The 26,664-nt window shown below is 46.1% G+C and overlaps 1 protein-coding gene, 1 long non-coding RNA gene and 2 other non-coding genes across 4 annotated transcripts; 2 read left to right on the top strand and 2 right to left on the bottom strand.

Moving 5' to 3' along the window:
- The first annotated feature begins 4,806 nt into the window (after positions 1 to 4,806).
- trnal-cag (transfer RNA leucine (anticodon CAG)) lies at positions 4,807 to 4,889 on the top strand. The gene has a single exon. It is a non-coding gene; the product is annotated as a tRNA-Leu (tRNA).
- Positions 4,890 to 11,179: 6,290 nt separating this feature from the next.
- trnal-cag (transfer RNA leucine (anticodon CAG)) lies at positions 11,180 to 11,262 on the top strand. Its single transcript has one exon. It is a non-coding gene; the product is annotated as a tRNA-Leu (tRNA).
- A 4,648-nt stretch (positions 11,263 to 15,910) lies between these two features.
- Positions 15,911 to 19,411, bottom strand: LOC129713072 (uncharacterized). The gene is made up of 2 exons (XR_008726179.1): positions 18,341 to 19,411; positions 15,911 to 17,261 (listed from the first exon to the last, which is right to left on the bottom strand). It is a non-coding gene; the product is annotated as an uncharacterized LOC129713072 (long non-coding RNA).
- Positions 19,412 to 19,785: 374 nt separating this feature from the next.
- LOC129712848 (transcriptional activator protein Pur-alpha-like) lies at positions 19,786 to 26,026 on the bottom strand. Its single transcript, XM_055661567.1, has 4 exons — positions 25,865 to 26,026; positions 24,779 to 24,879; positions 21,538 to 21,747; positions 19,786 to 20,112 (listed from the first exon to the last, which is right to left on the bottom strand). Exons 1-4 carry the CDS (start codon positions 26,024 to 26,026, stop codon positions 19,806 to 19,808), a joined length of 780 nt encoding a protein of 259 aa, XP_055517542.1. The 3' UTR covers positions 19,786 to 19,805.
- Between the last annotated feature and the right edge of the window lie 638 nt (positions 26,027 to 26,664).

Here is a 26,664-nt window from a genome sequence, read left to right as displayed (position 1 = left end):
ATGTCCTGGTGTGGAACGCCTCATCCGTGGAGCAGATGCGGCGTAGACGGAGGAATTGGGAGTAGGGGATGGAGTCCTTACAGGAAGCAGGGTGGGAAGAAGTGTAGTCCAGATAGCCATGGGAGTCAGTGGTCCAGATAGCCATGGGAGTCAGTGGGCAGATATCGGAATTGAAAATATTGGGAATTATCGCGTTTGCACACTGCATTTCATCAACAGTAAGGCATTATTTGTGTTTTTTCTTGATTCCTTTGATATCTAAAAAGTATCAGAAGTGATAAATCTGCCTGTAAATTTGCTTCAGATGCGTTTTCTTTTTGTATGTTGATGGAAAAAATTATGTAACTATTTCCTTGTGTATTCTATCTGCGTCTGCACAAGATTGTTTACCGAAACTTCCTAGGGCACAAGTAATTGACAGGTCTCGGTCAAGAGATTAAGAATTTATCACAGAACTTGCAGAACGGCTAATCTTGCTCCTGTGTAACTTTCCACAGCTAAATGTTATTTCCTTTGAATTCTGAGTGTCCTTGTTCATTACCATTTGTCTGGATGCTTTTTTGTCTAAATCAATGTATAAAAGAGATGGTTTTCAGCATTAGCTCAGAGAGGACTCCCACAGACACTTGGGTTCTATGTGACTCTCTCTCTCACAATAAAGTTCGTTCAGTTTCTATCTCCGTTTTATAATAGTCTTTGTTAGAACATTTCTAACACAATTGACGCCCAACGTGGGGCCCCAATACCTCTGTTGCCGGTTTTCAGGGGAACCAAGAGCGCTCATTTTAAGGTTCTTTACGGACACCGGGGCAGAGTGACGGGGCTCAACCGACACGCCGGAGGTAGGACTGAACGTTCCGTAGATAGTGGGGCCCCAGCTAAGTAATTTTGACTTTGTCGAGTTGTATTTTGTTACCTTCCTCAGAGACCCGGGACGGCATACAGCATTGTCGGGGACAATTGAAGAGAGTAGTGGGACCACTCCGGCGACTGGATCGCCAAAGAAGTCTGGGACTTCAGTAGTCAAGTTGGACTTGATAGGAGAAGAGTAGTTGGACTGCTCGGGCGACGAACGGGGTCGTCCAAGGTAAGAAGTCTGGGACTTTAGTCAAGTTGGACTTGACGGGAAAAAGTATAGTCGAAAGTCTCGAGGAGGGAATCAGAATGGGCTCAACAAACTCAAAAGATTATGAAGGCGATGAGAAACGTATGTTTATACAAAGTAAGCATAATTGTAAGTACTTAAACAAGTGGAAAGAAAGGTATGATTTTAGTGGTAAGTTACTTGTTGATTATTGTTGTAAATTAACGTCTGCTATTTCCAAAGATGCAACACAAAGAAGGAAGGATAAAGACAAGTTGGGCTACCATGAAGCATGTCTGTGGCTTCAGGAAGCCAGATCGCGCAGAGACGGAAAGGAAAAAGAGAAGGAACAACTTACCAAAAACGAACCTTCCTCCAAACGCTTTCCTCCAGAAGGGGGTCAACGAATTCTCCCACCGATCACCGGGCATGGCGAGTGCCTCCCCCCCGTACACACCGGAGAAAAAGGGGGTGGTCTTGCCACCGGTGGAAGAAACCGTCGGATCGGACTCAACAAGGGCTCCAACCCCCGTACTGGAACACAAACAACCATTAAGGAAAGCCGCCAGCTGCACCCAGGTTTGCAAAGTCCGAAAACCACTCGCTCAGGTACCGTTTATAATCTTCATGCAGGTCGTATATTTGAGCCTAAATCTCCACGGTCAATAAGACAAAGCAGGGCTGAAATGTATCCTACGATTGCAATGCCTAATCCAGATGCCGGCGCAGTGGGGCCAATGTACGTGTAAGTGGAATACGGAGGATATTAAAAAGGCACTGGAGGGCATTCCACATCCTAGAGATAATTTCGCAAAGTGGCAGTGGGACTTTGGAAACCTGGTTGTGTTATCGCTTAAATAAGGTAGAATATGAGCAAGCGTTGCAAAGACTTATCGGGTGTGATTGGTGTTTAATTGAAGGAGCCTGGAATGCTATTGTAAATGGAGCACCCCTTCAGTGGGTACCAAGTCAGAATGATTATCATAACAGACGAATGGCTATTGAAAATCGAATAAGAGCACACTTCCAGAGACACTTACAATAAAATTAGGGAATGTACACAAAATAAAGCCGACCCTGTGCTCCACTATTTCTCCAGATTTAGGGTTGTCTTTGAAGCAAATAGTGGACAAGAAGTACCGATCCCGTGGGTGGATGATGGACCGTTTGCCCAATAGTTTAAAATCGAACTGTTAAACGGATTAAAACCCGAGATTAGTTTATATATAAAAAGCACACGGTGGGATGGAAAACAAAGGCACTCAATGATGTAAAAGATTGGGCAGTACATGCGGAGGAAAACACCAAACAGAAAAAGATTGTAAAGAACGCTTATCTGGTCGATGTTGAAGAAATAAGCGAAAATACCGTCCCTGTATTCTACCGGGTAAAACTAGGAGATCAGGGGCGGGGATCCCAGAGAGGCAGAGGAAGCGGTAGAGGAAGAGGTAGAGGGAGTAGGTCCCCAAGGGGGGACGGATATTTTGTCTGCGGAAAACTCGACCATTGGGTTCGAGATTGTACCCTGGCTAAACATATTACACTAAGAGAAGGCGAGGAGGGTTCAAGATCCCGAAGCTATGACCGATCCTGACTGACCGATGCTGAAGTGAGGGACAAATCAACCAGAGATACTCCCACTCCCCCAGTCGACAAAGAGCCTCTGCAAATATTGGATCTAGAAGAAATCTTCTATGTCTTACAAGACTACCTAAAACCTACGATAAGTTTAATAGTGAAGGGGAAACGATGACATTTTTATGCGATAGCGGAGCATGTAAAACTGTCATAATAAAAGACGAAGAGCGCCCGGGAACAGTATACTCCAAAAATTCAATAACTGTAACGTCTGCCACCGGGTATACTAACGTGTTCTTGACTAAACCATTTAAGTTCCAAGATCCAATATCTAATGTGTGTTGCGAAGAACAGGTACTGGTCTCAGCGACTTGTCCAGTGAATTTGCTGTGGAGATTTGCCTGTGTTATGAGCCATGGGGTAATCCATGTCTTAACATGAGGAATGGTGCAACTATTCGAGAAGGTGTTCAAAACCTATGGGTTCACGAGTTATGCAAAGAAGTACTGCGAAACGTGCGAGATATGTGGCAGGTACAATCCACAAGGAAACATGAAGGAACAACAAGGGAAGTACCCATAACCAAGGTACCCATTTCAAAATTTAAATATGGACTTTATTGAATTAACCCCCTCGCAAGGGAATAAATATTGTTTAGTGATTATTGATGTATTTTCCCGATGGGTTGAAGTTTTTCCCTCTGCCAATGCGGATGGGCAGTGTCAAAAGCTCTCACCAGGGACATCATACCAAGGTTCGGGATACCAGAGAAAATATATAGTGACAATGGGAGCCATTTTGTCAATGAGGTAATAGAGAAACTCATGGTGACCCTAAAGATACAATTAAAACATCACTGCTCTTACCACCCACAGTCTGCAGGGTTAGTAGGAAGGACTAATGGAACTATTAAAACCAAGTGTGTACTCCATTTGGCGTAGCGTAGCAACAGTGCCTTAAAACCTCCCCAGACGATCGCACCATTCAAATGTATGCTAACTGCGCGGTTAAAACCTCTGATACTCGTGTGACTCGCCCACCGACGCTCCTGTGACCAAGGTTAAAACAGTCTGTTTAAGGGTCCCGATGGTAAACATCACCTATCCACGTTCTCCAGAGATTATGTCTGATTTACTGGGTTACTCCTGCACCTTATAAGCATTTTGGTTCAAATACTGGTTTTGTTGAAAAGTGCTTTATAAATAAACATTATTATTATTATGTTTTGTTTGTAATCGGCCAACTGCAGTACCTGGTTTCCAAATTAAACCAGTAACTCAAGTATCCCGGCTGCACTTTACACTATGACACTGGCAGGTCTGAATCTGTGACCTGATTAGTTGCCTCCGGTGCACTGCAGGGAAAGCTGGGGGGGGACCGTTTTTTTAACTAGTGGTTGAGAGAGAAATAGATCACGGTCTTTACAGACTGTTTGAAGAACGGTCTGGACACAAACCCGCACCTGCCCACAGCCTCTACAGATGCTAGCTGACCCGCTGCGACCCCGGCACTTTGCTTGCTTACCCCCTCACAATTCCAGCATCACAGAGCCTTGTGCCACGCCTTTAAAGGCTACTAGCTCCTTGGTGTTAGCTACCAGGAGATGTTGGACTATCTACGAGCATCGGAGTGAAGTGGAAACATAAAATAAGTTTATAAAAATACGAGAACCGAATATTGCTTAGATGGTCCTACTCCTTATCCCAGGGTGCAAATGTCAAAGACAGGAGACTACAGTTTTAAGGTAAGTGGGGTAAAGGTTAAAGGATGTGCGGAACAAGTTTATTACACATTACAAATGTATGCGGGCTATCTTTCCTTCCCTACGATGTGTCCTGATGAATCGCCCAAAATCAATTTCCCTTTGGTCTCGAGGTATGTTTCTCGGTACTGCTGTAAATATATACAATGTGGCTCTTCCCCGTTCTGAGTGCAGGGGCATTAATTTGCTTAACCAGCTCATTTCCACTCACCGGTGAATTTGTAAGATTTTAATAAACCCTTGAAGTGAATGTAACACTTATTTTTTACCTAAAACGACAACAAAACAAATCCTCGGATTCTCAACGGTGGAAAAATGAATATAATTTAATCATCGTCATTGATTCCTGTAATGACACTAACCTTATCTGGAATGATTTGTGGTCAGGATGGCCGAGCGGTCTAAGGCGCTGCGTTCAGGTCGCAGTCTCCACTGGAGGCGTGGGTTCGAATCCCACTTCTGACAATTTCACATTTTAAATTCTACCCAAATACCCTATGGTTCTGCCTCTGGTTGGTTCTGCTGACCGCCGATTTTGTCTTGCTGGCTTATTCCCCCGGACTTTGGATACACTTGGTCCTTCCAAACTATCACAACTGCTCTCGTTTGACTTTTACAAATCCTACTGCCTTACTCGATCCACATCAATACTTAACCTCCAATACCATGTGCTTTAAGTTAGTATACTAATCTCTTATGTGGGACCTTGTCGAAAGCCTACTGAAAATCCAGATATAACACAACCACTGGTTCTCCCCCATCTTCCAGCATCTGCAGTTCCCTCTTAAACACTGGTTCTCCCTTATCCACTCTACCAGTCACCTCCTCGAAAAATTCTATAAGATTCGTCAGACATGATTTACCTTTCATAAATCCATGCTGACTTTGTCCAATGATTTCACCACTTTCCAAATGTGCTGCTATCCCATCTTTAATAACTGACTCTAGCAGTTTCCTCACTGCCGATGTTAGACTAACTGGTCTGTAATTCCCCGTTTTCTCTCTCCCTCCCTGTGCAAAAAGTGGGGTTACATTAGCTACCCTCCAATCCTCAGGAACTACTCCAGAATTTATAGAGTTTTGAAAAATTATCACTAATGCATCCATTATTTCAGGGGCTACCACCTTAAGTACTCTGGGATGCAGCCTATCTGGCCCTAGGGATTTATCGGCTTTTAATCCGTTCAATTTGCCTAACACCACTTCCCGGCTACCTGGATTTCACTCAGTTCCTCCATTTATTTGACCCCCAGTCCCCTGCTATTTCCGGCAGATCAATTAAGTCGTCCTGGGATGTCAGGACTGTCTTATGAAGAAATACTGGATAGACTTGGTTTATACTCTCTAGAATTTAGGAGATTGAGAGGGGATCTTATAGAAACTTACAAAATTCTTAAGGGGTTGGACAGGCTAGATGCAGGAAGATTGTTCCCGATGTTGGGGAAGTCCAGGACAAGGGGTCACACCTTAAGGATAAGGGGGAAATCCTTTAAAACCGAGATGAGGAGAACTTTTTTCACACAGAGAGTGGTGAATCTCTGGAACTCTCTGCCACAGAGGGTAGTTGAGGCCAGTTCATTGGCCATATTTAAGAGGGAGTTAGATGTGGCCCTTGTGGCCAAGGGGATCAGAGGGTATGGAGAGAAGGCAGGTACGGGATACTGAGTTGGATGATCAGCCATGATCATATTGAATGGCAGTGCAGGCTCGAAGGGCCGAATGGCATACTCCTGCACCTAATTTCTATGTTTCTATGTTTCTATGTCCTTAGTGAACGTAGAACCAATGTAGTTATTCAATTGGTCTGCCGTGTCCTTGTTCCCCATGACCAATTCACCTGTTTCTGACTGCAAGGGACCTACATTTGTTTTAACTAATCTTTTTCTCTTCACATATCTATAAACAGTTTTGCAGTCAGTATTTATGATCCCTGCCAGTTTTCTTTCATAGTCTATTTCCCCTTTCCTAATTAAGCCCTTTGTCTTCCTCTGCTGGACTGCATTTCTCCCAGTCCTCTGGTAGGCTGCTTTTTCTGGCTAATTTGTATGCTTCATCTTTTGTTTTGATACTACCCCTGATTTCCTTTGTTATCCACGGATGCACTACCTTCCCTGATTTATTATTTTGCCAAACTGGGATGAACAATTGTTGTAGTTCATCCATGCAGCCTTTAAATGCCTTCCATTGCATATCTGCCGTCAACCTTTTAGGAATCAATTGCCAGTCAATCTTGGCAATTCACGTCTCATACCCTCAAAGTTACCTTTCTTTAAGTTCAGAACCCTTGTTTCTGAATTAAGTATGTCACTCTCCATCCGAATGAAGAACTCAACCACATTATGGTCACTCTTGCCCAAGGGGTCATGCACGCCAAGACTGCTATCTAACCTAACATTCAGCTGACATTCTGTGGAAACCGGTTAAGGTTATGACTATATAGCGAGCCACAAATCATACAATCACATCTATATCTATCTATCTATATATCTATAAAACTCTGGGGCCATCCGACCGACTGCGTCCGGCGCCCTTCCAGCCTTTCGATTCGTGCCCGATACTCGCAGATGTCCAATCGGAATGGCCGATGCTCGCAGATGTCCAATCGGAATGGATCCATTTGCATGTACGGCTGCCGGCTGCATTTCTTCCTTTGATTCACTGCCACGCCCAATCCAGACGCTCAATCTCCGAGATCTTTTCCATTTCGGTAGAGATTTCGCTTTTCTTTCTAAGTATCCGCTCCTCATTACATTTCATCGTGTTGAAATACACGTTTTTAATCAAATCCTTCTCCCCCCCCTCCACACCCAAGTATTTCAAAATTAACTGGCTTCTCCATTTACATGTCAGCTTCCAACACACTTCGAAAAAAAGTTGCAAGGCAGGAACACTCTGAACTTTTCACTGCTGCAGCAGGCAGGGTAGATGCCATTGGATTTTTTTTAAATCCACTGCTGAGGGAGGCAGGGCAGTGCTGGAATCTTACTTTTGGGAACGGCTTCAGTTCCATTGGAGGAGACGGGTGCATGGTGGAATATTGGGTTGGGGGATCACACCATTGGGGGAGCAGACCCAACGGGTCTGCACTTGGTCTAGTATACTTTTAAAACTCTGGCCCCATCCGACCGCCTGCCGTACGGATCCCTTTCTGCCTTTTGATTCGTGCCCGATACTCGCAGATGTCCAATCCGAATGGCCGATGCTCGCTGATGTCCAATCGGAATGGATCCATTTGCATGTACGGCTGCCGGCTGCATTTCTTCCTTTGATTCATTGCCACGCCCAATCCAGACGCTCAATCTCCGTGATCTTTTCCATTTCGGTAGAGATTTCGCTTTTCTTTCTAAGTATCTGCTCCTCAATACATTTCATCGTGTTGAAGTACACGTTTTTAATCAAATCCTTCTCTCCCCCCCCCCCCCCCCCACCCCCAAGTATTTCAAAAATAAACTGGCTTCTCCATTTACATGTCAGCTTCCAACACACTTCGAAACAAAGTTGCAAGACAGGAACACTCTGAACGTTTCACTGCTGCAGCAGGCAGGGGAGGTGCCATTGGATTTTTTTTAAATCCACTGCTGAGGGAGGCAGTGCAGTGCTGGAATCTTACTTTTGAGAACGGCTTCAGTTCCATTGGAGGAGACGGGTGCATGGTGGAATATTGGGTTGGGGGATCACACCATTGGGGGATCTGCACTTGGTGTAGTATAACTCTAAAACTCTGATCGTGTATGTGTGTGTATATGTGTGTGTGTGTGTGTTTATATCTTTGTGAAAAACTACACGCTAACAATAACATTTTTACATATTCCGGTTGATATGTTTCACGTCGTCCAAAATCACCTTATCTGAAAATTCCACGCTTTACTTTGCGACATTGCCGAAAATGTTTAAAAATATCAAAATACTTTGAATTTAAATGACGAGCTTTCGCTGATGACGTCTCTCTAACCCCCTCCCTCTCCCTCTCTAGCCGCGCCTGAGCAGTTGGGGGCTATGCATGAGTGGATAGGGCGGGGGATGGTGTAAAAGGAGCGAATGAATAATATTAATATAATATCAACGGGGGAGGGGGGGGGGGTTAGTGTGGGTGTGGTTAGTGTTGGTGTGTGTGGGTGTGTGTGTGTGTGTGTGTAATGACGCAGGCCCCCCCCCCCCCCCCCGCAAACGCGCGTTGAGTGGACGGGACCCAACGGGTCCCCCTTGGTCTAGTATCATATAAAATCATGACAATTTCACATTTTAATTCTACCCAAAGATCCTATGGTTCTGCCTCTGGTTGGTTCTGCCTGGCCACCGATGTTGTCTTGCTGGCTTACTCGCCCGGACTTTGGATACCCGTGGTCCTTCCAAACGATCACAACTGCTCTCGTTTAACTTTTACAAATCCTACTCGATCTTCGATTTGCCATTCGCTTACACGAACAAGGTCATGACCCATCTTTCCACACTGTACTATGCTAACCTGTATATTGCATTGTTTAATGAATTCAAAGACTAAAGGAGAAAAGGATAATTGGTCAATACTCCAACCTGTTTCTATTGCCTCTTGTTCAAATGCTGCATCCCTCCCCCACCCGCGTTAGCAAGACTTGCTACTCTCCCACCTGACTCCATATATCCGACATACCCGAGATATAGACAATGGCTGCAGTAACTGAACCGATTATTCAGTATCTGGGCAGAAACGGAATGAATTATGTCTCGTTTCGAGCCTGTTTTCAGACCCGGATAAAGAGTATTGGTTTCTTGTCAAGGCCCTTCTTCAAACTGGAGAAAAGGAATAGGTGACGTTTCGGGACGAGACACCTTCTCCAAACATACCCATCTACCTGTTTGTTTCTTCCTTCCCATCCCCTCTCCGTCAACAACCATCTGCCAAACAACCATTACCATTTTGGCTCCGCCCGTCAACTACCAGCCCCTGTCACTACCCTCCCATTCCCCACGCCCATCTGCTCCCATCCGCCTCATCTGCCCTTAATTCGTTTCCACTGCAACTTCCTAGTCTGTGTTTACTCCTCCTTCTTTCTGACCTCTCGGGGCTTCAGGGTCCAGGTCGGTAACGTCGGCCAGGCCTTTATCTCCACTGATTTCCAACAGCGGTTTATAGTCAGCTCCACATTCCAACATCCGCGGTCTCCGGCTTATTCAGTTCTCAGAGCAAACTGGAGAAACCGATAAACAAAGCGTTCAATCGAATAAATGGAAAATACAAAGGAATGTGTTCACTTCCATGTAAAGATAACAGTAACATATAACATATTCGCCTAGCGTGCTATCACCACTCTATTCAGGATGACATACGGATAATAATAATAATAATAATAATAATACATTTTATTTATGGGCGCCTTTCAAGAGTATCAACCCCAGTTGTTGGCATCTGGAACAAAAACAAATCAAACTGCTGGAGGAACAGCACAGTTCGCAGCATCTGTGGGTAGAAAGGAATTGTCGACGATTCACCAGGACGCAGCGTAGAGAACGGAGGAAAGCCCGCATACATTGGAAAAGTTGAGGGTTAAGATAGTGGCTCGTAGATGACAGGTGGACAGGAATGAGCGGAGGATGATGAGCAGATGGAGCTATGTGCGGAGGGGAATGATAAATTCGAGAGACAAAAGCAAATGACTGACAACCGACAGGGTAAGATAGTAGGTGGAGCGCGGTTGGGGCGGGGCATGAACGACCAAGTGCCTTTATTCTCAATGGAACGGAGACGTTTGAGTTAAATTAATACATAAATTAATGAAGAGGTGAATAGAAAAGTAGTCAGAATTTTTCCCCCAGTGTAACCTAGAAAAGGAGGGCTTATGTTTAAATTGTGAGACGTGAACATTTAAAATAGATCTGAAGGGTAAAGGCCACAACAACGCTTCAAAGGCAGTCGGATGTCCTTGAATGGGGAAGTGGAAGAGTACATACATTGTTGGAGTAATTCAGCGGTTACGCACCATCGCCAGAAATAACGAACTGGTGTACAAGGCAGGTGTACAAGACATGAAACAAACTGCGAGAGTAACAAACAGGAACTGTTTCACAAAAGAGGACACAGCGTGCTGGTTACCTGAGCAATTTGAATCTTCTTTATCAACCAGAAACCGCAGCTCCTTTCTTTTGCGTTTCCATGTTCCTTTGGCTCTACTGGCGAGGTCGATCCCGCAAGATTTGCACGGAAATGTTGAGCCATGCAAGGCTCCGGATTAGGGAGATAACGTTGGTGATAGGTACACAAGGCTTTAAGATTCAGTTGTGAGGCGGGAAGGAATGTGCGATAGTGCCAGAGCGAGTCTCGATACCGAGTGAGAATTTCTTTCAGCTGACATTCTGTGGAAACCTGTTAAGGTTATGATTATATAGCGAGCCACAAATCATACAATGATGTTCAAACAATACGGATGTCAGAGGTTATGGGGAGAAGGTGGGAGAATGGGGTGAAGAGGGAGAGATTGATCAGCCATGATTGAATGGCGCAGTAGACTAGATGGCCGAATTCTGGTCCTAACACATGATCTTGTGATACTTGTGGGCGCTCCGGACAGCCCACTGCAAAGGAGCTACACAGTATATAAACGACTCAATGGTGAGTTTGGCGGAATGGAAGGGAACCTTAGCTGCAACATATGGAGGGGAAGGTCTGAGACCCAAGCCATGCACGCCTTTTATAACCGCTATATTTACTCGTGTTGCCAATTACAGGGACTCCTCATTGATACATGTAATGACACTAACCGTATCTGGATTGATTTGTGGTCAGGTTGGCCGAGCGGTCTAAGGCGCTGCGTTCAGGTCGCAGTCTCCACTGGAGGCGTGGGTTCAAATCCCACTTCTGACAATTTCACATTTTAAATTCTACCCAAAGATCATATGGTTCTACCTTTGGTTGGTTCTGCTGGTCGCCGATGTTGTTTTGCTGGCTTATTCCCCCGGAATTGGGATACACTTGACCCTTCCAAACGATCACAGCTGCTCTCGTTTGACTTTTACAAATCCTATTGCCTTACTCTTCTATTTGCCATTCGAAATCAAAGACGAAAGGAGAAAGGGATAATTGACCAGCAGCAGTACTCCTACCTGCTTCTATTCTATAGACCTTGCATGGTACTCCGTTTGACCCCGGAGCTGATGCTGCTCTTGCTCGCCGGCCAGTGTTCACTACCTCTTTCCATCTTGGAGGGCTGGTGTCCAGGTTGAATTCAGGTGGTTGAATAGGCAGGATGTCATGTGGGATGACTAACTGCTCATGCCTTTTCGTGTCTTGGTGGGCCTTTTCCAGGTGTTCTTCCAATTCCCGTTTTTATGTTTTCAAAGTTCCACTTTTTTCCTTTGCGGTCTTTGATGAACTTGAAAGGGTCTTTGTAGAACCGTGTTCATGTGTGTTCTTTCTTCTTGCGAAGTTTCCTCAAGTTTTCTGCTTTTCGCAAGGTTGCCAATCGGCTCTTGATGTCCTCTTGGAGTAGCATGAGACCTTCTCTCTCTACGTCAGTTGCTTTTTTCCATTGCCTTTTCAACTGTCTCCTCTCTGATTAGCCTCTCGATCTCCTGCTGCCTCCTGGACTTGATTGGTGTTGGTAATTTCTTTCCACCTCTCCCTTTACTGACCCCAAACCGTTCTTCTCCGTAGCTGTAGATTGTGTTGTCCATCCTTTCAAGCTTTTCCACTGCTGTGCCCGCTTGTTGCTCCAAGATATGTATAAGGTCACTGTTGACCGTCTCCCACTCTTTCTTTTCAACAGCTTTGGGCAATTTCACTCCAGGCTTGTGCCCTTTTTTCTTTCCCTCCAATGGAGGTCTTTGTAGTTGTTGCGTGGGCTCCTCCACCGGCATTTCCGTGCTTGTATCACCCTCTTCAGTGACATGGGTGCTGATGCTCTGCGAACTTTTGTTTGAGTCCCGTCGCTGTGCTTCACTCGACTGATTTGACTGGCTGCTTCGTAAGAAGTACTGGTCAATGCGAGGCCCATGCCTCTGCTCTCTCAAGCACTTTTTCTTCCCTTGGTGGATCTTCAAACCCTTCACTGATGTTATTTTCTCCCAACCACAAATGCACACCTGACGTTTGTGTCCCGCAGCTGTTGTGGATGTTTCATGTGCCACGCTCTCCTTGTCCTTAGTCGTTTCCGTTCCTGGGTCTGTAACCGTGTTATCAATCGGTGAGCCATCTTGCGCCCCCGCTCTCGCAGGCTCTAGGGGTATTTTCTTTAGTTTACTTTTAGTAGCATTTTGCGGGTGTCTCCAACTAGCTGAAACAGCGTTGGGGACTGCTGTCCTGGGTAGCTAGCCCAAGATGGCCCCCGTGAGGTCTGTTCCCTCCTGTCTCTCCAAACTGTCACGTGGACTTTCCCATGTTGTCAGCTGTCCTTTCACAGCAGTCACTGGACGAGTCCAGATTATCAGAATCAAGTACACAGGACAAGATGTTAAGAAGTCCCTTGTGCCAATAGGTGGGGAGCATTTCACGACATTCGTTGATTGTTGAGAGTGGTAGACGCTAAACATCGGTGGGGGGAGGGGGGGCGGGGGGGATACGTATATCTTGGCCTGGGTAACCTTCAGGACAGTTGGGCACAGGACACATCATCAGTAGTGCATCACTGGGTCTTTCGGTCTTTTAACACTATACACCCTCCACAAGGGCGGCCCGCTGCAGGATGATCAGCCCTCAGCGCGTGTCCCGTGTCAAACCGTCCCAAAGATTCACCCTGACGTACTTGGGGCCCAGCATGGGTCTTTCTGCTTGAGCCAAATCCACCGGCTTCTTCTTTCAGTCGCGTCTGAGGGTGATCTTATGGTCTTCCGCAGTGCCTGGCCGTGGATTCCAAGCTCCTTCAGCAGTCTGATGGTAGATGGCGCAACAAACCTTCTGCATCCCACTTCAACTGGATAGACTTTGGTGTTCCAGCCACCCTACGTTGCCTCTGCTGTAAGCTCTGCGTAGCGCAGCTTCTTACGCTCATAGGCCTCCTCAACAGAGTTCTCCCATGGAACTGTGAGCTCTATGACGTAAGCAGTATTCTGTGAAGGGGACCAGAACACCAAGTCTGACCTGAGGTTGGTGGAAGCAATTTCAGGTGGAAAAATTAGTTGTCGGCCAATGTCCATCAACATCCTCCAGTCACGGGCCCTGCATAGGTTTCCTTCTTCTGATTGGTGGAAGGATGTTTAGATGTTTTCAGTCCATCTCGGACAAAGGTTGTTGCCCTTAAGGGGGGGGGGGGGGGGGGTGCTTGCTCTCGGAGGCAAGGAGTTGGTCGCACACCGCCTGTTCTCAAGGGCTGATGCGAGGCTTTTTAGAACCTGATTATGCCGCCACGTGTATCTCCCTTGCGTGAGGCTTGTCTTGCAGCCTACCATGATGTGTTTGAGGGTCGCTGGACTTGGGCAGAGGGCACAGGTTGGATCCTCCCCGTACCACTGATGGAGGTTCTTTGGTGATGGAAGCACGTCATAAGTAGCTTTGATGATGAAGCTAATCTTGCTCAAAGATCCTAGAGGGACAAGATAGACCACTCCTTCGAAATTCAATGGGCTGACGTGTAGTACGCAACGGAACGTCACGGCCGCCATTTGTTACAGCGACACTCGACTTCCGGTATTCCCCGCTGTGATTCAAAGCAAAGATTATAGAGCTCCGCTATAATCTTTGATCCAAAGCAAAGATCCTCAAGTATCTTGTAGCGGGAACAGACCCCTCCTTTGTGTAGTTTCCCTTGCATTGTATTGCTTTAACACACACTGCAAAAAATTAAATTTAACGTATATATATTTAATATATTTATATGAATGTGTGTCTGTGTGTGAGAGGCAAGTTAGAGATAATAGTTTATTCTCATGTATCAGAAGCAACTTTGATTTAAATCATCACTATTAATTTATTTGTCTTGTAAGATGATATACATAAACCATAAAGGCAATTATATATATAATTATATAGTAATAATAAATATATGCATATATATATATTTATACACACACATATATACACACACATACAAACAATGCACATACATATTGATACATTTACATACATATATATAAACATAATATATATATATATATATATATATATATATATATATATATATATATATATATATATACACATACGTATATACACACATATACATGCATATATACACATACATGCATATATACACATACATATATATTTATATATATTATCATTTTCCAACGATCAATAGATTTACGATCAGCTCCTGTGGATTGGAGGATAGCTAATGCTATCCCACTTTTCAAGAAAGGAGCGTGAGAGAAAACGGAAAATTACAGACCAGTTAGCCCGACTTTGGTGGTGTGAAAGATGCTGGAGTCAATTATTAAAGATGCAATAATGGGGCATTTGGATAGCAGTAAAAGGATCTGTCCAAGTCAACATGGATTTATGAAAGGAAAATCATGTTTGACTAATCTTCTGGATTTTTTTGCCACAAGGCTTGGTGTTGGGGCTGCAACTGTTTACCATATATATTAATGATTTTGAAAAGGGAATTAGGAGCAAAACTAATGCATACATACCTACATATGTACCCATGCGCTGCTGTGACCCGAGCCCCGGAGATTCGGAGGCTCCAACCGCAGGCCTGGCAGACAGTAATATCGGAGCCTGCGGGTCCCTGCTGGGAGACCGCTTTTCGGGGCTTCCGCAACGGCAAATTATTCCGCCCGAGTAGCGGGGGTCGAGGATGACCTGGAGCGGGGCCTTACATCATCGCCCGGCGTGGCTTAAATGGCTGCGGCACTTTTCTAGCGCACGCCGGGGGCTCCAATAACCTCTATGAGGTTCAAGTGACAAATAAATTGTATTGTGTATTGTGTATATTTAAATTAATCTGGCAAGTTGGTCAAATAACATGGGCACCTTCTTGCTTTTTTTGCGACATGGATTTTTTAAATGTGAATGTCTCATATCAACACATTTGTGGGTCAACAGTATTTTGTATCAACCCCCACAATTTCAAATAATTCTCAATTGAACTTCTTAAACAGGAAAACAATTTTTATTTACATCATTTTGTGTGGCTGTCAAGGTAGCTGTGTAGACTGTAATTATGAGACTGCCGGGCAGTATCACTGTGAATGGTGGTGGCTGTGTGTTTTAATGCAAGTGTGAAAAGGAGAGTAAATTTAAAGAGACAATGTGAGAACCATCAGGGTTTCATCCAGGAACCAATTTAAAGGCAAGTTTCCATCAATTACAGTATTTTAATTGAAAATCTTACTCTTAATATTCTTCCTAATTAGGCTTTTTGTGTTCCCTCTTGAACCTTGTGTCTCCCAGAGCCTCTGGGGAGGTTCTGGAGATACAATAACCCAATTTTGAGGCAAATAACCGTCTTTAAAACTGCCTTTAATTCTACATTCTCCGAGGATGCTGGATGCCGCGACAATCTCTTGCAACATGTACAGAAAGGCAGTCAGCTGCAAAAAGATCAAAGAGAGGAAAGAGTATGGAAGGGAAAGGCTTTTCAGAATCATAATCAGATTTTATTTTCCAAGTATGTTTTGCAATATACGAGGAATTTCATTGGCCAGGTCAGTCATACAATTAAAAGCAACAGCACTCAAAAACACATTTTAATACGGACATTCACCAAAGTGACTCCTACACATTCCTCACTGTGATGGAAGGCGAAATAAAGTTCAAGTCCCTTCCTTTTGTTCTTCCTCGGTCGGGGGCCTCAAGCCCCCCGTTCAAACTCCGTTCAATGGTGAACTCCTCTTGGTCTCCAGGCCTATAGTGCTGCACAAATCACTGCACCACATGCATCTATTTATTCATTTTTCACATGGTTCATATGCAGCTGGATATTAACTTGCTGACATGGAAAGAGATGCAGTGAGCATTCAATAGTTCAGACTTCTGTGCGAATTAAGGGACTGCTTGATGGGCTGAGGGTAATCGAGATTGGCTGATTGTCATTCTTTTGCAAGAACTGATGGAAGTTCTTATGGAAAAGCTGATGAATTGACTACGGGATGAGCTGGTGGGCTCGAGGATTGCTGGATGAGTGTTTTAGAAATATAGAAAATAGGTGCAGGAGGAGGCCATTTGGCACTTCGACCCAACACCGCCATTCATTGTGATCATGGCTGATCAGCCCCAATCGATAACCCATGCCTGCCTTCTCCCCATACCCCTTGATTCCACTAGCCCCTAGAGATCTATCTAACTCTCTCTTAAATCCACCCAGTGATTTGGCCTCCACTGCCCTCTGTGGCAGGGAATTCCACAAATTCACAACTCTCTGGGTGAAAAAGTTTTTTCTCACCTCAGTCTTAAATGGCCTCCCCTTTGTTCTAAGACTGTGGCCCCTGGTTCTGGACTCGCCCAACATTGGGAACATTTTTCCTGTATCTAGCTTGTTCAGTCCTTTTATTCATTTAGATGTTTCTATAAGATCCCCTTGCATCTAACAAGAGGGTTTTATTGTCATGTAGAACAATTTTCCTGCATCTAGCTTGTCCCAGATAGAACAATTAAATTCTTACTTTCAGCAGCACAACAGAATCTGTAAACATAGTACACTGTAAACAATATGATAAGATCCCCCTCATCCTTCTAAACTCCAGTGAATACAAGCCTAGTCTTTTAAATCTTTCCTCATGACAGTTCTGTTAGGTTATTTGATGGTTAGGACAGGTTTAGAGGGGTATGGGCCAAATGCAGGCATGTATCGCCATTTGCATTAGTTTTGTGCAGTTAACAAATCACAATTTCACACAATGTACATAAGACGGCAGTTATTTGACAAATACTCTGCAGTTCGGTGCAGGAGATCTTGTCGATGAGTATTCTGGACCCACTGTTGACATCTGAAATTACAGGAGATATCATTTAGGATTAACTAATAAGAAGAAAGATGATCATAACTACATGCCTGAACAATGGATGATATATCACTTAAATGCAATTGTTTTCAGTTGTGTGGAGATCTGTATGTTGAAGATGTATTTTGCCTCTAATATGTCAATTTACCTTAAATGTAGAAGAGCTTATTAAAATCTTCTTACAAAGACCATTAAGTATTTTCTTTCTATCCTCTTTTGGACCCAAGGCATAGCAGAGCTGCCAACTCTCACGAAGAGGTAAGGGAGGGGAGAGAGGAAGGGAGGGAGATCGAGAGAAGAGAGGGAGAGAGAGAGATCATGAGAGAAAAGAGGGGAGAGAGAGATCGAAAGAGAGGGGAGACAGAAGAGAGGGAGAAGGGGGGGGAGGGGAGAGGGGGAGGGAGAGAGGGAGAGAGGGAGAAGGGGGAGAGGGAGAAGGGGGAGAGGGAGAAGGCGGGACAGGGAGAAGGGGGAGAGGGAGAAGGGGGAGGGAGGGGAGAGGAAGAAGGGGAGAGGGAGAAGGGGGGAGAGGGAGTGGAACGATAGCACATTATAACGCGCAGCCGTCCCATTCCGACCAAAGATTATAGAGCAGAGCTGCTCTCGTATCTTTGATTGCGGCCGCCGCCGCCTAACCCCCCGGCCCCACCATTGCACCCAAAGATGATAGAGCAGAGTTGTATAATATTTGAATGGGCGGGCTTGTGATCACGGCGGGCTTGTGATCTTTGCTTGTGATGTCTCGACAATTCGAGGGATATAATAGGTAACAGCCGCCGCATTCTCGGACACGAATCTGAGCTCGAAAAATCCCGTGGCCACTGGGCCTAATGTGTCCGCGGGCCATATTTTGGAAATAAATCCCTTACAAGAACAAAACCTAAAATGTACAGAAGTGTTAAAACTGTCTTTATTATTATGGTAAGTAAAGATCTATTAAACATAAGTCTAATAACTTTATAATGTACCGACAAACCCATTTCCCAATGGCTGTTGATGGGAGAACAGAAAATAACATTTTCACGACAGAATATCGACTGAAAATAATAAAAATATTTTCTCACCTTTCTTTTTTATTGGGGAACCTAAAGAATGACAGGTCGGGTCGTTTAGATTTACGATTAGAATACTTGATAGCAGAGCAGTGAGATGAAATTTAGATCAGGACGCCATGACAGTGTGGGGGAAGCCCAATAAATGCTTAACAAAATGGCGTCGACGGTCACACACGTCATACTACGCGTTTTTCGAGGAGTGGTCTATCTTGTCCCTCTAAGATCTTTGATCTTGCTTGCTTCCATTTCCCATAATTCTTTCCAGCTGATCTTCCTCCGTTCCACACCTTCCCACTGCATCCATTGCCCCTGTTTGGCAAGAGAGACCGCCTTTGCACTTCTTGTGGCCTCCTCCTGTCGCTGCACCTCCTCGACCACCAATGTCCTCCGCTCTGATGTTGTGGCCTTTCGCCAAGTTGGTTTACTTGTCGTAAGGCCAAAGCCTCCTCTTCCCTGCTGGACTTGACCCACGATGTCCTTGTGCCTCAGGGCTGATGATGCTTGCTGTACTGCATCAGATGGTGTCCACTTCCGGCCAGTTACTAGGGGCAGCGCAACAGCACTGATGGTCTTGTCTCAAGAGTCCCTCAGTGTCATCTGGAGTCTTACTTTAGAACTCCAGGAACTCGTTCTTGAGCGCCCGCCGCGGCTCGTCTGAGGCCAGGCCGGCGGCATTGAAATCGCCCCGCAGGATGATAAGTGGAGAGCGTGACGAGACGTTAATTTTGGAGATGTTTGACCCAAGATCTAAAAGAGGCTCCGTTTTCATGTCGGGTGGTCGGTAAAAGCTTCCGATCTGTAACGATTGACCCTCGAGTATAGCTTGACACCAGATTTGCTCAGAGTCGCTGCCTAAGTCTGTTCTTTCAAAACAAGGAATTATATTGTTAACTCCGATGAAGACACGGCCTCCATGCGTGTTTCTGTCCTTTTTAAAAATTTGGAGGTGAGGGGGGGAAATCTCAGCAAATTTGATTGATAGGTCCAGCCAAGATTCAGACCCGATAAGGATATCAAGGTTTTCAGTTTCAATAAATGAATTGATCACAGCACATTTTCCTCTTATACTGCGACAATTTCTAACAGCGATTTTGATCCCATGTGCATTGCTGACATCTTTGTTGGTACCTTGAACCTCCTTTTGAGCATCACCATTACACGCATTTATTTGTCCATTAACATGTTGACGGGTGTGATAATTGGTGTAGGGGGAGGATGGAGGATTGTCATCATCAGGGGAATTACATTTATCATCTTTCCCAACAATATTCCAGCCATGCTTTGTCTTTGCACATTTCAGCAGAGGGTATTTTACTGCTTTGGATGTTGGTGTTGCTTTGAATTGCGTTCCACAAGGCCACCCAGAAGCAGTTTTTTTAAGTGTTATTTTCGGTAAGTAGCTAGCACAAATTGGGCTGGATGATCTTAAATTCTCATGATTCCATACGTTACTGAAGGCGCTGCCGAACTTGGATCAGGCTTTGTACGGGATGGTGGTGGAGTTTTTGTACGACGGCTTCACCTCGCTCACCCGCATGAACACGCCGTACTTGTTGGAGCCCACGTCGAACAAGAAGCGCTTGCTGTCCACAGTGATGGACGTACCCTCGGGCAGCACGGCCTGGCCGCACGGCTCGTCGTCTCTGAACTCGATCAGGCCTTGCGCCGGCAGGGCGATGGTCTTGCCTTGCGTCCACCCTAAGCCAGGGCCTCGATTTAAGGTCTGACGGATGCGCAGGAAGCGGCCGCGCTGATTTTCCTTCAGGTCCATGTAGTATTTTTACTGTAATTTTCAAAGTTCAAAGTAAACTTTATTGTCAATTCAATTATGCAACAGTAGTTACACAGGATTGAAATTACGTTTCCCCATACTCCAAATGTGCAAGTAATATTAAAAACACAGACAGACAACATACCAATAAAAATAGACATTAGACATTACACTATTTAAAATATTAAAATATTCAGTGTGCCAAAATGTAGCAAAAACTTTGAGGTATTTTAAAAAAGGGTGCAACAATGGAAGGTGCAATATAGAAAAAGTGCAAATTTCGTACTGGAGACATTGAGCCAAAGTCATTTTCACAGTTTGTTTGTCTTTGTTTGGGTACTTTTCATGGAATTTTCTTAAGTGTGTTGAGTAGTCTGACGGCCTGAGGAAAAAAGCTGTTTTTGAATCTGGTGGTTTTGCTCCGCATGCTGCGGTAGCGCTTACCGGAAGGTAGGAGGGTGAACAGTTTGTGTGCTGAGTGGGTCGTGTCTTTGATGATATCGCTTGCTCTCTTGCGACAGCGAGATGGATATAGGTCCTGTATTGCTGGTTGGGGTGATCTGGTGATCTTCTCCGCTGTCCTCACCACTCTATGTAGTGCCTTCTGGTCAGCAGCAGAGCAACTGCCATACCAGACTGAGAGACTGTTGGTAAGAATTCTATCAATGGCACCCCTGTAAAAAGTCGTGAGGGCAGAAGGGGGGAGGTTAGCTCTCCTCACCCGTCGAAGGAAGTGGAGGCGTTGCTGTGCCTTCTTGACTAGGGAGATGGTGTTGGTCGACCATGTCTGATCATCATCGATGTGCACTCCCAGGAACTTGGTGCTTTTCACAGACTCCACTGCACTGCCATTGATGGTAAGTGGGGTGTGTGTTGTCTGTTTCTTCCTGAAGTCCACAGTCATTTATTTTGTTTTATTGACATTGAGTTGAAGGTTATTGATATCACACCAGTTGATGAGTTGTTGAACGTCTTCTCTGTAGGCTGAATCGTCATCGTGGCTGATGAGGCCCACCACTGTAGTGTCATCTGCGAACTTGATGATGTGGTTCGAATTGTGTCTGGCACAACAGTCATGAGTCATCAGCGTGAACAACAGAGGGCTCAGCACACATCCCTGTGGGACCCCGGTGTTCATGATGGTGATCTCTGATGAGTTTTTGCCAACTCTTACTGTCTGTGGTCTGTCAGTGAGGAAGTCCAGTAACCAGTTGCATAGTGGGGTGCTGATGCCTATTTCGCCGAGTTTATTCACCAGATGTTGGCGGATGACTGTATTGAAGGCGGAGCTGAAGTCGATAAACAACATTCGCACGTAACTGTTTTTGGTTTCCAGATGAGCCAGGCTTAGGTGGAGTGCTGTTGCTATGGCATCATCAGTGGAACGGTTGGGACGGTGAGCAAACTTGTATGAGTCAAGTGTAGAGGGGATTTGCGGTTCTCCCTCACCAGGAACTCGTTCTTGAGCGCCCGCCGCGGCTCGTCTGAGGCCAAGCCGGCGTCCGAGTCCGTGGCCGCCGGGTCGAGCTGCGCGTAGTGCTCGATGAAGTCGCCCAGGTAGTCGCGGAACTCGGCCGCCACCGCCATGGAGAGCGTGAACCGTTGCTGCGTACTCTCCCTTTCCCTCTCACGTTGTTCGAACAAGCTGAGGTTTTAGGACCAGGTCCTCCTGTAGTCGCCCTTGCCCTGTTTCAGTCTCGCCTTCAGATCTTTCTGCACCCGTTTCACCACCAACTTGTCACCATTCCCGAAGATCCGTTTCTTCTGGTTGAGAATGGCGTTTATCTCACTGGCAACCTAGGGATTGTTGTTGAGGGAACAGTGTACAGTCTCCTCAGGGACAGAGTTATCCACACATAACTTGATGTAGCTGGCAACACAGTATTTAATTCCATCAATGTCCTCTCCATGGGGACAACAGAGTGCGTCCTCGTCTGTGACCTCAAAACAGCCATGTGGAACGTCACAGGCCTCATGTGACCACTTCCTCACTGATCTTGTATCACAGGCAGCATCTGGACCATTGGCTTATATCTGGGTAGGATGTGAACCGGGTTGTGGTCAGATCTTCCCAACAAACCGAATGAAAGTGGGTAGCAGAGATATTAGTATCTTTGGCGGGTGGGATAGTGTCCAAAGTCACGTGGTTGAAAATCCCCGAGGTGAAAAATGAAAGCATTTGGGTGTTGTGTCTGAAGTCTCGCAGTGCGTGTCAGAATCAGGATCAGAATCAGAATCAGAATCAGAATCAGAATCACACTTTATTCGCCAAGTATGTTTTGCAACATATGAGGAGTTTGATTGGCCAGATCAGTCATACAATTAAGAGTAACAGATCACTTCAAAAACACATTTTAACATGAACTTCCATCACAGTGACTCCTACACATTCCTCACTGTGATGGACGGCGAAAGAAAGTTCAAGTCCTTCCCTTAGTTCTTCCTCGGTCGGGGGCCACGAGATCCCGTTGACGGGCTGATCATAACTCCCGAAGCCGGCGGCGTTCGTGCCCGCTGCGTCGAGGCGACCTACTCCTGCATCGGGGGGATGTCAGCTCCCCCGCGCTCGACGATCGAACCTCGCGTCGGGGCTGGTCGAACCTTCCACGGCGTTGGAGCCCCCGACACGGCCTCACCCGAGACTGCGAGCCCTTGGTGTTGATTCCGCGGTGGTCGCGGCGGGAGCCACCCAGGCAAGGGATCAGCTCCGATATTAAGTCCACGCCCTGCGGTGGGGCTCACGAAAGTCCGAGAAGGCTTCCAGCTCCATCGATGGTAGGTCGCAGAGCCCGGAGAATGTCATCCGAAAATTGATCACATTTCCGGGAAGGTAAGAACCTGAACGAAAGTTTCCCCCGATCCCCTCCCCCAACATAAAACAAACCGAAGAACATTAAAACAAAACTTTTAACAAACTAAGAAATAACAAAAAAGAGTGAAAGCCGAACAGACTGCCGGCAGGGCAGCAATCGCCCCGACGCCCCTGGTGGTCCATGTGTGGATGAGGTCACACGAGCACAGCGGGTTGGCGAACTGAGGAATGTAGACATCATCACAATGGCGTGTTAGCATTTCCTCGGCATATAGCATACACAAGACCCACAGCGGTCAGTTAAATGTCCATGTTACACACACGCTCCTTAACCGTGATGGGTTGCGCCATTTGTTGTTTTAGAAAATAGCAAATCCACCACCTTTACACTTGCCACTCTCTCTGCAGTTCCTGTCCGCCCGAACGGTATGAAAGCCGTCCACATTCGCTTTGAACTCAGGGATGAAATAGTGGAGTCATGTTGCCGTGAAACACATCACACAGCTCTCACGGTGCTCCCTCTTGCTCGTCCATCGTGTTAGCCATCCATCTCACATTCCCCATTGTGAGGGAAGGCAAGTATGGCTTGTATCTCTTTTATTCCGTGCGTCGTTTCACTCCCGACCGGCATCCCTTGTATTTCCTCCTCAGTTCCTTGGGGATTTCTGATGTAAAACTCTGGGAAAGCCAGCCGGTCGGGGCGGTTGGAGTTCCAGCAGTGGATGCAAAGTGAAGGCAACAAAGAGACCAGATCCTAGCTGTCGCAGTGCAGCCAGAGACACTGTGAAAAGTATCTCCACAACGAGGAAAGAGATAAAAAAGTTTCCCCCACCATGGTGCAATTAACCAACTAATTACCCAACCCCCACCCCCCCCCCCCCCACCCCACCCCCCAATTAATAGGAATTAAATGAAAAGAAAACACTGTTGGTTGGCTGCCTAATAGGTAGTCATGCCCTAACTCCTTTTGTTCCTCCGGTGGTTTGGCGAGAAAGGATGCTGGATTGATGGTGGTTTAATACTGTAATTGCAATATGCGGTTGTTCAACAGGTATATCTCGTATTTATTCAGGCGGGCCGTAGTGAGGCGTTGAGTCTGCAACTGTCCCAGCAGGGCAGCAACTGAGTGAGAACTATACACAGTTGTGTCTTGTTGTGGAGACAAATTGGCAGCCGATCGCAAGCTGTTGTGGATCGCAGTCAAAATCTGTAGATATGGGATGTCCCCGTGCTACTAGATCATGTTTCGATGAGTAATAGGTCAACGGTCGATGTGTGTCTCCAGGTTTCTGAGTAAGGACCGCAGTGGAATATCAACGAGAAATGTGCAGTACAACTGCAACGGCCGGTCATAGAGTGGCCTTCTTAATACTGGTGCATGTGACAGATCTTTTCAGATTTTCAAAGACTTCTTGAGCTTCCTCGGATAGTCGAAACTCACACTCAATACTGGCGCGTGGCGTCAATTGTTTAGTTTCTAGAGCAATGTTGGGTATCTATTGCCGACAATATTTCACCATGCCGAGCCACTGCCTCATCTGCTTCCCCTCCCGTGATACGGGGAATTTGCAGATGGGCTCGACCCGGCTGTTCTTCAGACTCCGCTGTGTTGCCACATCCAGGAACTTTACCTTATGTTGGGCTACCAGTGCTTTTGATTGGGAAACTGCATATCCCAGTGCTGACAGCTAATTCAGTAACTGAGCGATATCTTCGCGGTTGCTTGGTTCATCCTGACTGGCTACAGGTAAATCATTCACGTAATGGACGAGGGTGGAGGAACGTCGAAAGCTGTCGTTGGATACATCTGGAGAATAACGTTGGGGAATTCACGAACCCTTGGGGCAACCGAGTCCATATGTACTGTTGTCCGTTGTAGGTGGAGGCGAAGAGGGACTGACTGACCTGGTGCAGGGGCAAGGAAAAGAAGGCATGCTGTAGGTCCACTATTGAGAAGACCTTTGCCTGTGCCGGAATTTGGGACAGAATATGGGGAGGATTCGGCACCAGTGCGTGGAGTGGTTCTACTATAGCATAAATAGACCGCAAATCCTGGACCAATCTATACTGATTCGGTTTATCCTGTCTTGGGGATTGCGAGGATGAGCGTGTTGCATGTGGATTGGCGGGCCATTTGACTCGGACTATTTTCAGGCCAGTCCATGTTGTTAGTTTTTATTGCCTCTGTGACAGTGGCTGGGAGACAATTTATCAGAATAGCATAATGCTGGGGTATATTCGCTCATTTCGATAGTTAGTATCCCCCGACTGAACGATGTATATCTCCGAAAACCTTTTCAAAAATTCCCAGGAACTTGGTGCTTTTCACAGACTCCACTGCACTGCCATTGATGGTAAGTGGGATGTGTGTTGTCTGTTTCTTCCTGAAGTCCACAGTCATTTATTTTGTTTTATTGACATTGAGTTGAAGGTTATTGATATCACACCAGTTGATGAGTTGTTGAACGTCCTCTCTGTAGGCTGAATCGTCATCGTGGCTGATGAGGCCCACCACTGTAGTGTCATCTGCGAACTTGATGATGTGGTTCGAATTGTGTCTGGCACAACAGTCATGAGTCATCAGCGTGAACAACAGAGGGCTCAGCACACATCCCTGTGGGACCCCGGTGTTCATGATGGTGATCGCTGATGCGTTTTTGCCAACTCTTACTGTCTGTAGTCTGTCAGTGAGGAAGTCCAGTAACCAGTTGCATAGTGGGGTGCTGATGCCTATTTCGCCGAGTTTATTCACCAGATGTTGGCGGATGACTGTATTGACGGCGGAGCTGAAGTCGATAAACAACATTCGCACGTAACTGTTTTTGGTTTCCAGATGAGCCAGGCTTAGGTGGAGTGCTGTTGCTATGGCATCATCAGTGGAACGGTTGGGACGGTGAGCAAACTTGTATGGGTGGGTCAAGTGTAGAGGGGATTTGCGGTTCTCCCTCACCAGGAACTCGTTCTTGAGCGCCCGCCGCGGCTCGTCTGAGGCCAAGCCGGCGTCCGAGTCCGTGGCCGCCGGGTCGAGCTGCGCGTAGTGCTCGATGAAGTCGCCCAGGTAGTCGCGGAACTCGGCCGCCACCGCCACGGAGAGCATGAACCGTTGCTGCATCCTCTCCCTTTCCCTCTCACGTTGTTCGAACAAACTGAGGTTTTAGGACCAGGTCCTCCTGTAGTCGCCCTTGCCTGTTTCAGTCATGCCGTCAGATCTTTCTGCACCCGTTTCACCACCAACTTGTCACCATTCCCGAAGATCCGTTTCTTCTGGTTGAGAATGGCGTTTATCTCACTGGCAACCTAGGGCTTGTTGTTGAGGAAAGAGTGTACAGTCTCCTCAGGGACAGCGTTATCCACACATAACATGATGTAGCTGGCAACACAGTCTTTAATTCCATCAATGTCCTCTCCATGGGGACAACAGAGTGCGTCCCCGTCTGTGACCTCAAAACAGCCATGTGGAACGTCACAGGCCTCATGTGACCACTTCCTCACTGATCTTGTATCACAGGCAACATCTGGACCATTGGCTTATATCTGGGTAGGATGTGAACCGGGTTGTGGTCGGATCTTCCCAACAAACCGAATGAAAGTGGGTAGCAGAGATACTAGTATCTTTGGCGGGTGGGATAGTGTCCAAAGTCACGTGGTTGAAAATCCCCGAGGTGTAAAATGAAAGCATTCGGGTGTTGTGTCTGAAGTCTCGCAGTGCGTGTCAGAATCAGAATCAGAATCAGAATCAGAATCGGAATC

This window comes from Leucoraja erinacea, chromosome 34, assembly GCF_028641065.1.
Source record: "Leucoraja erinacea ecotype New England chromosome 34, Leri_hhj_1, whole genome shotgun sequence".
Taxonomy (NCBI): domain Eukaryota; kingdom Metazoa; phylum Chordata; class Chondrichthyes; order Rajiformes; family Rajidae; genus Leucoraja; species Leucoraja erinaceus.
This window is presented reverse-complemented; position numbering and strand designations above follow the sequence as displayed.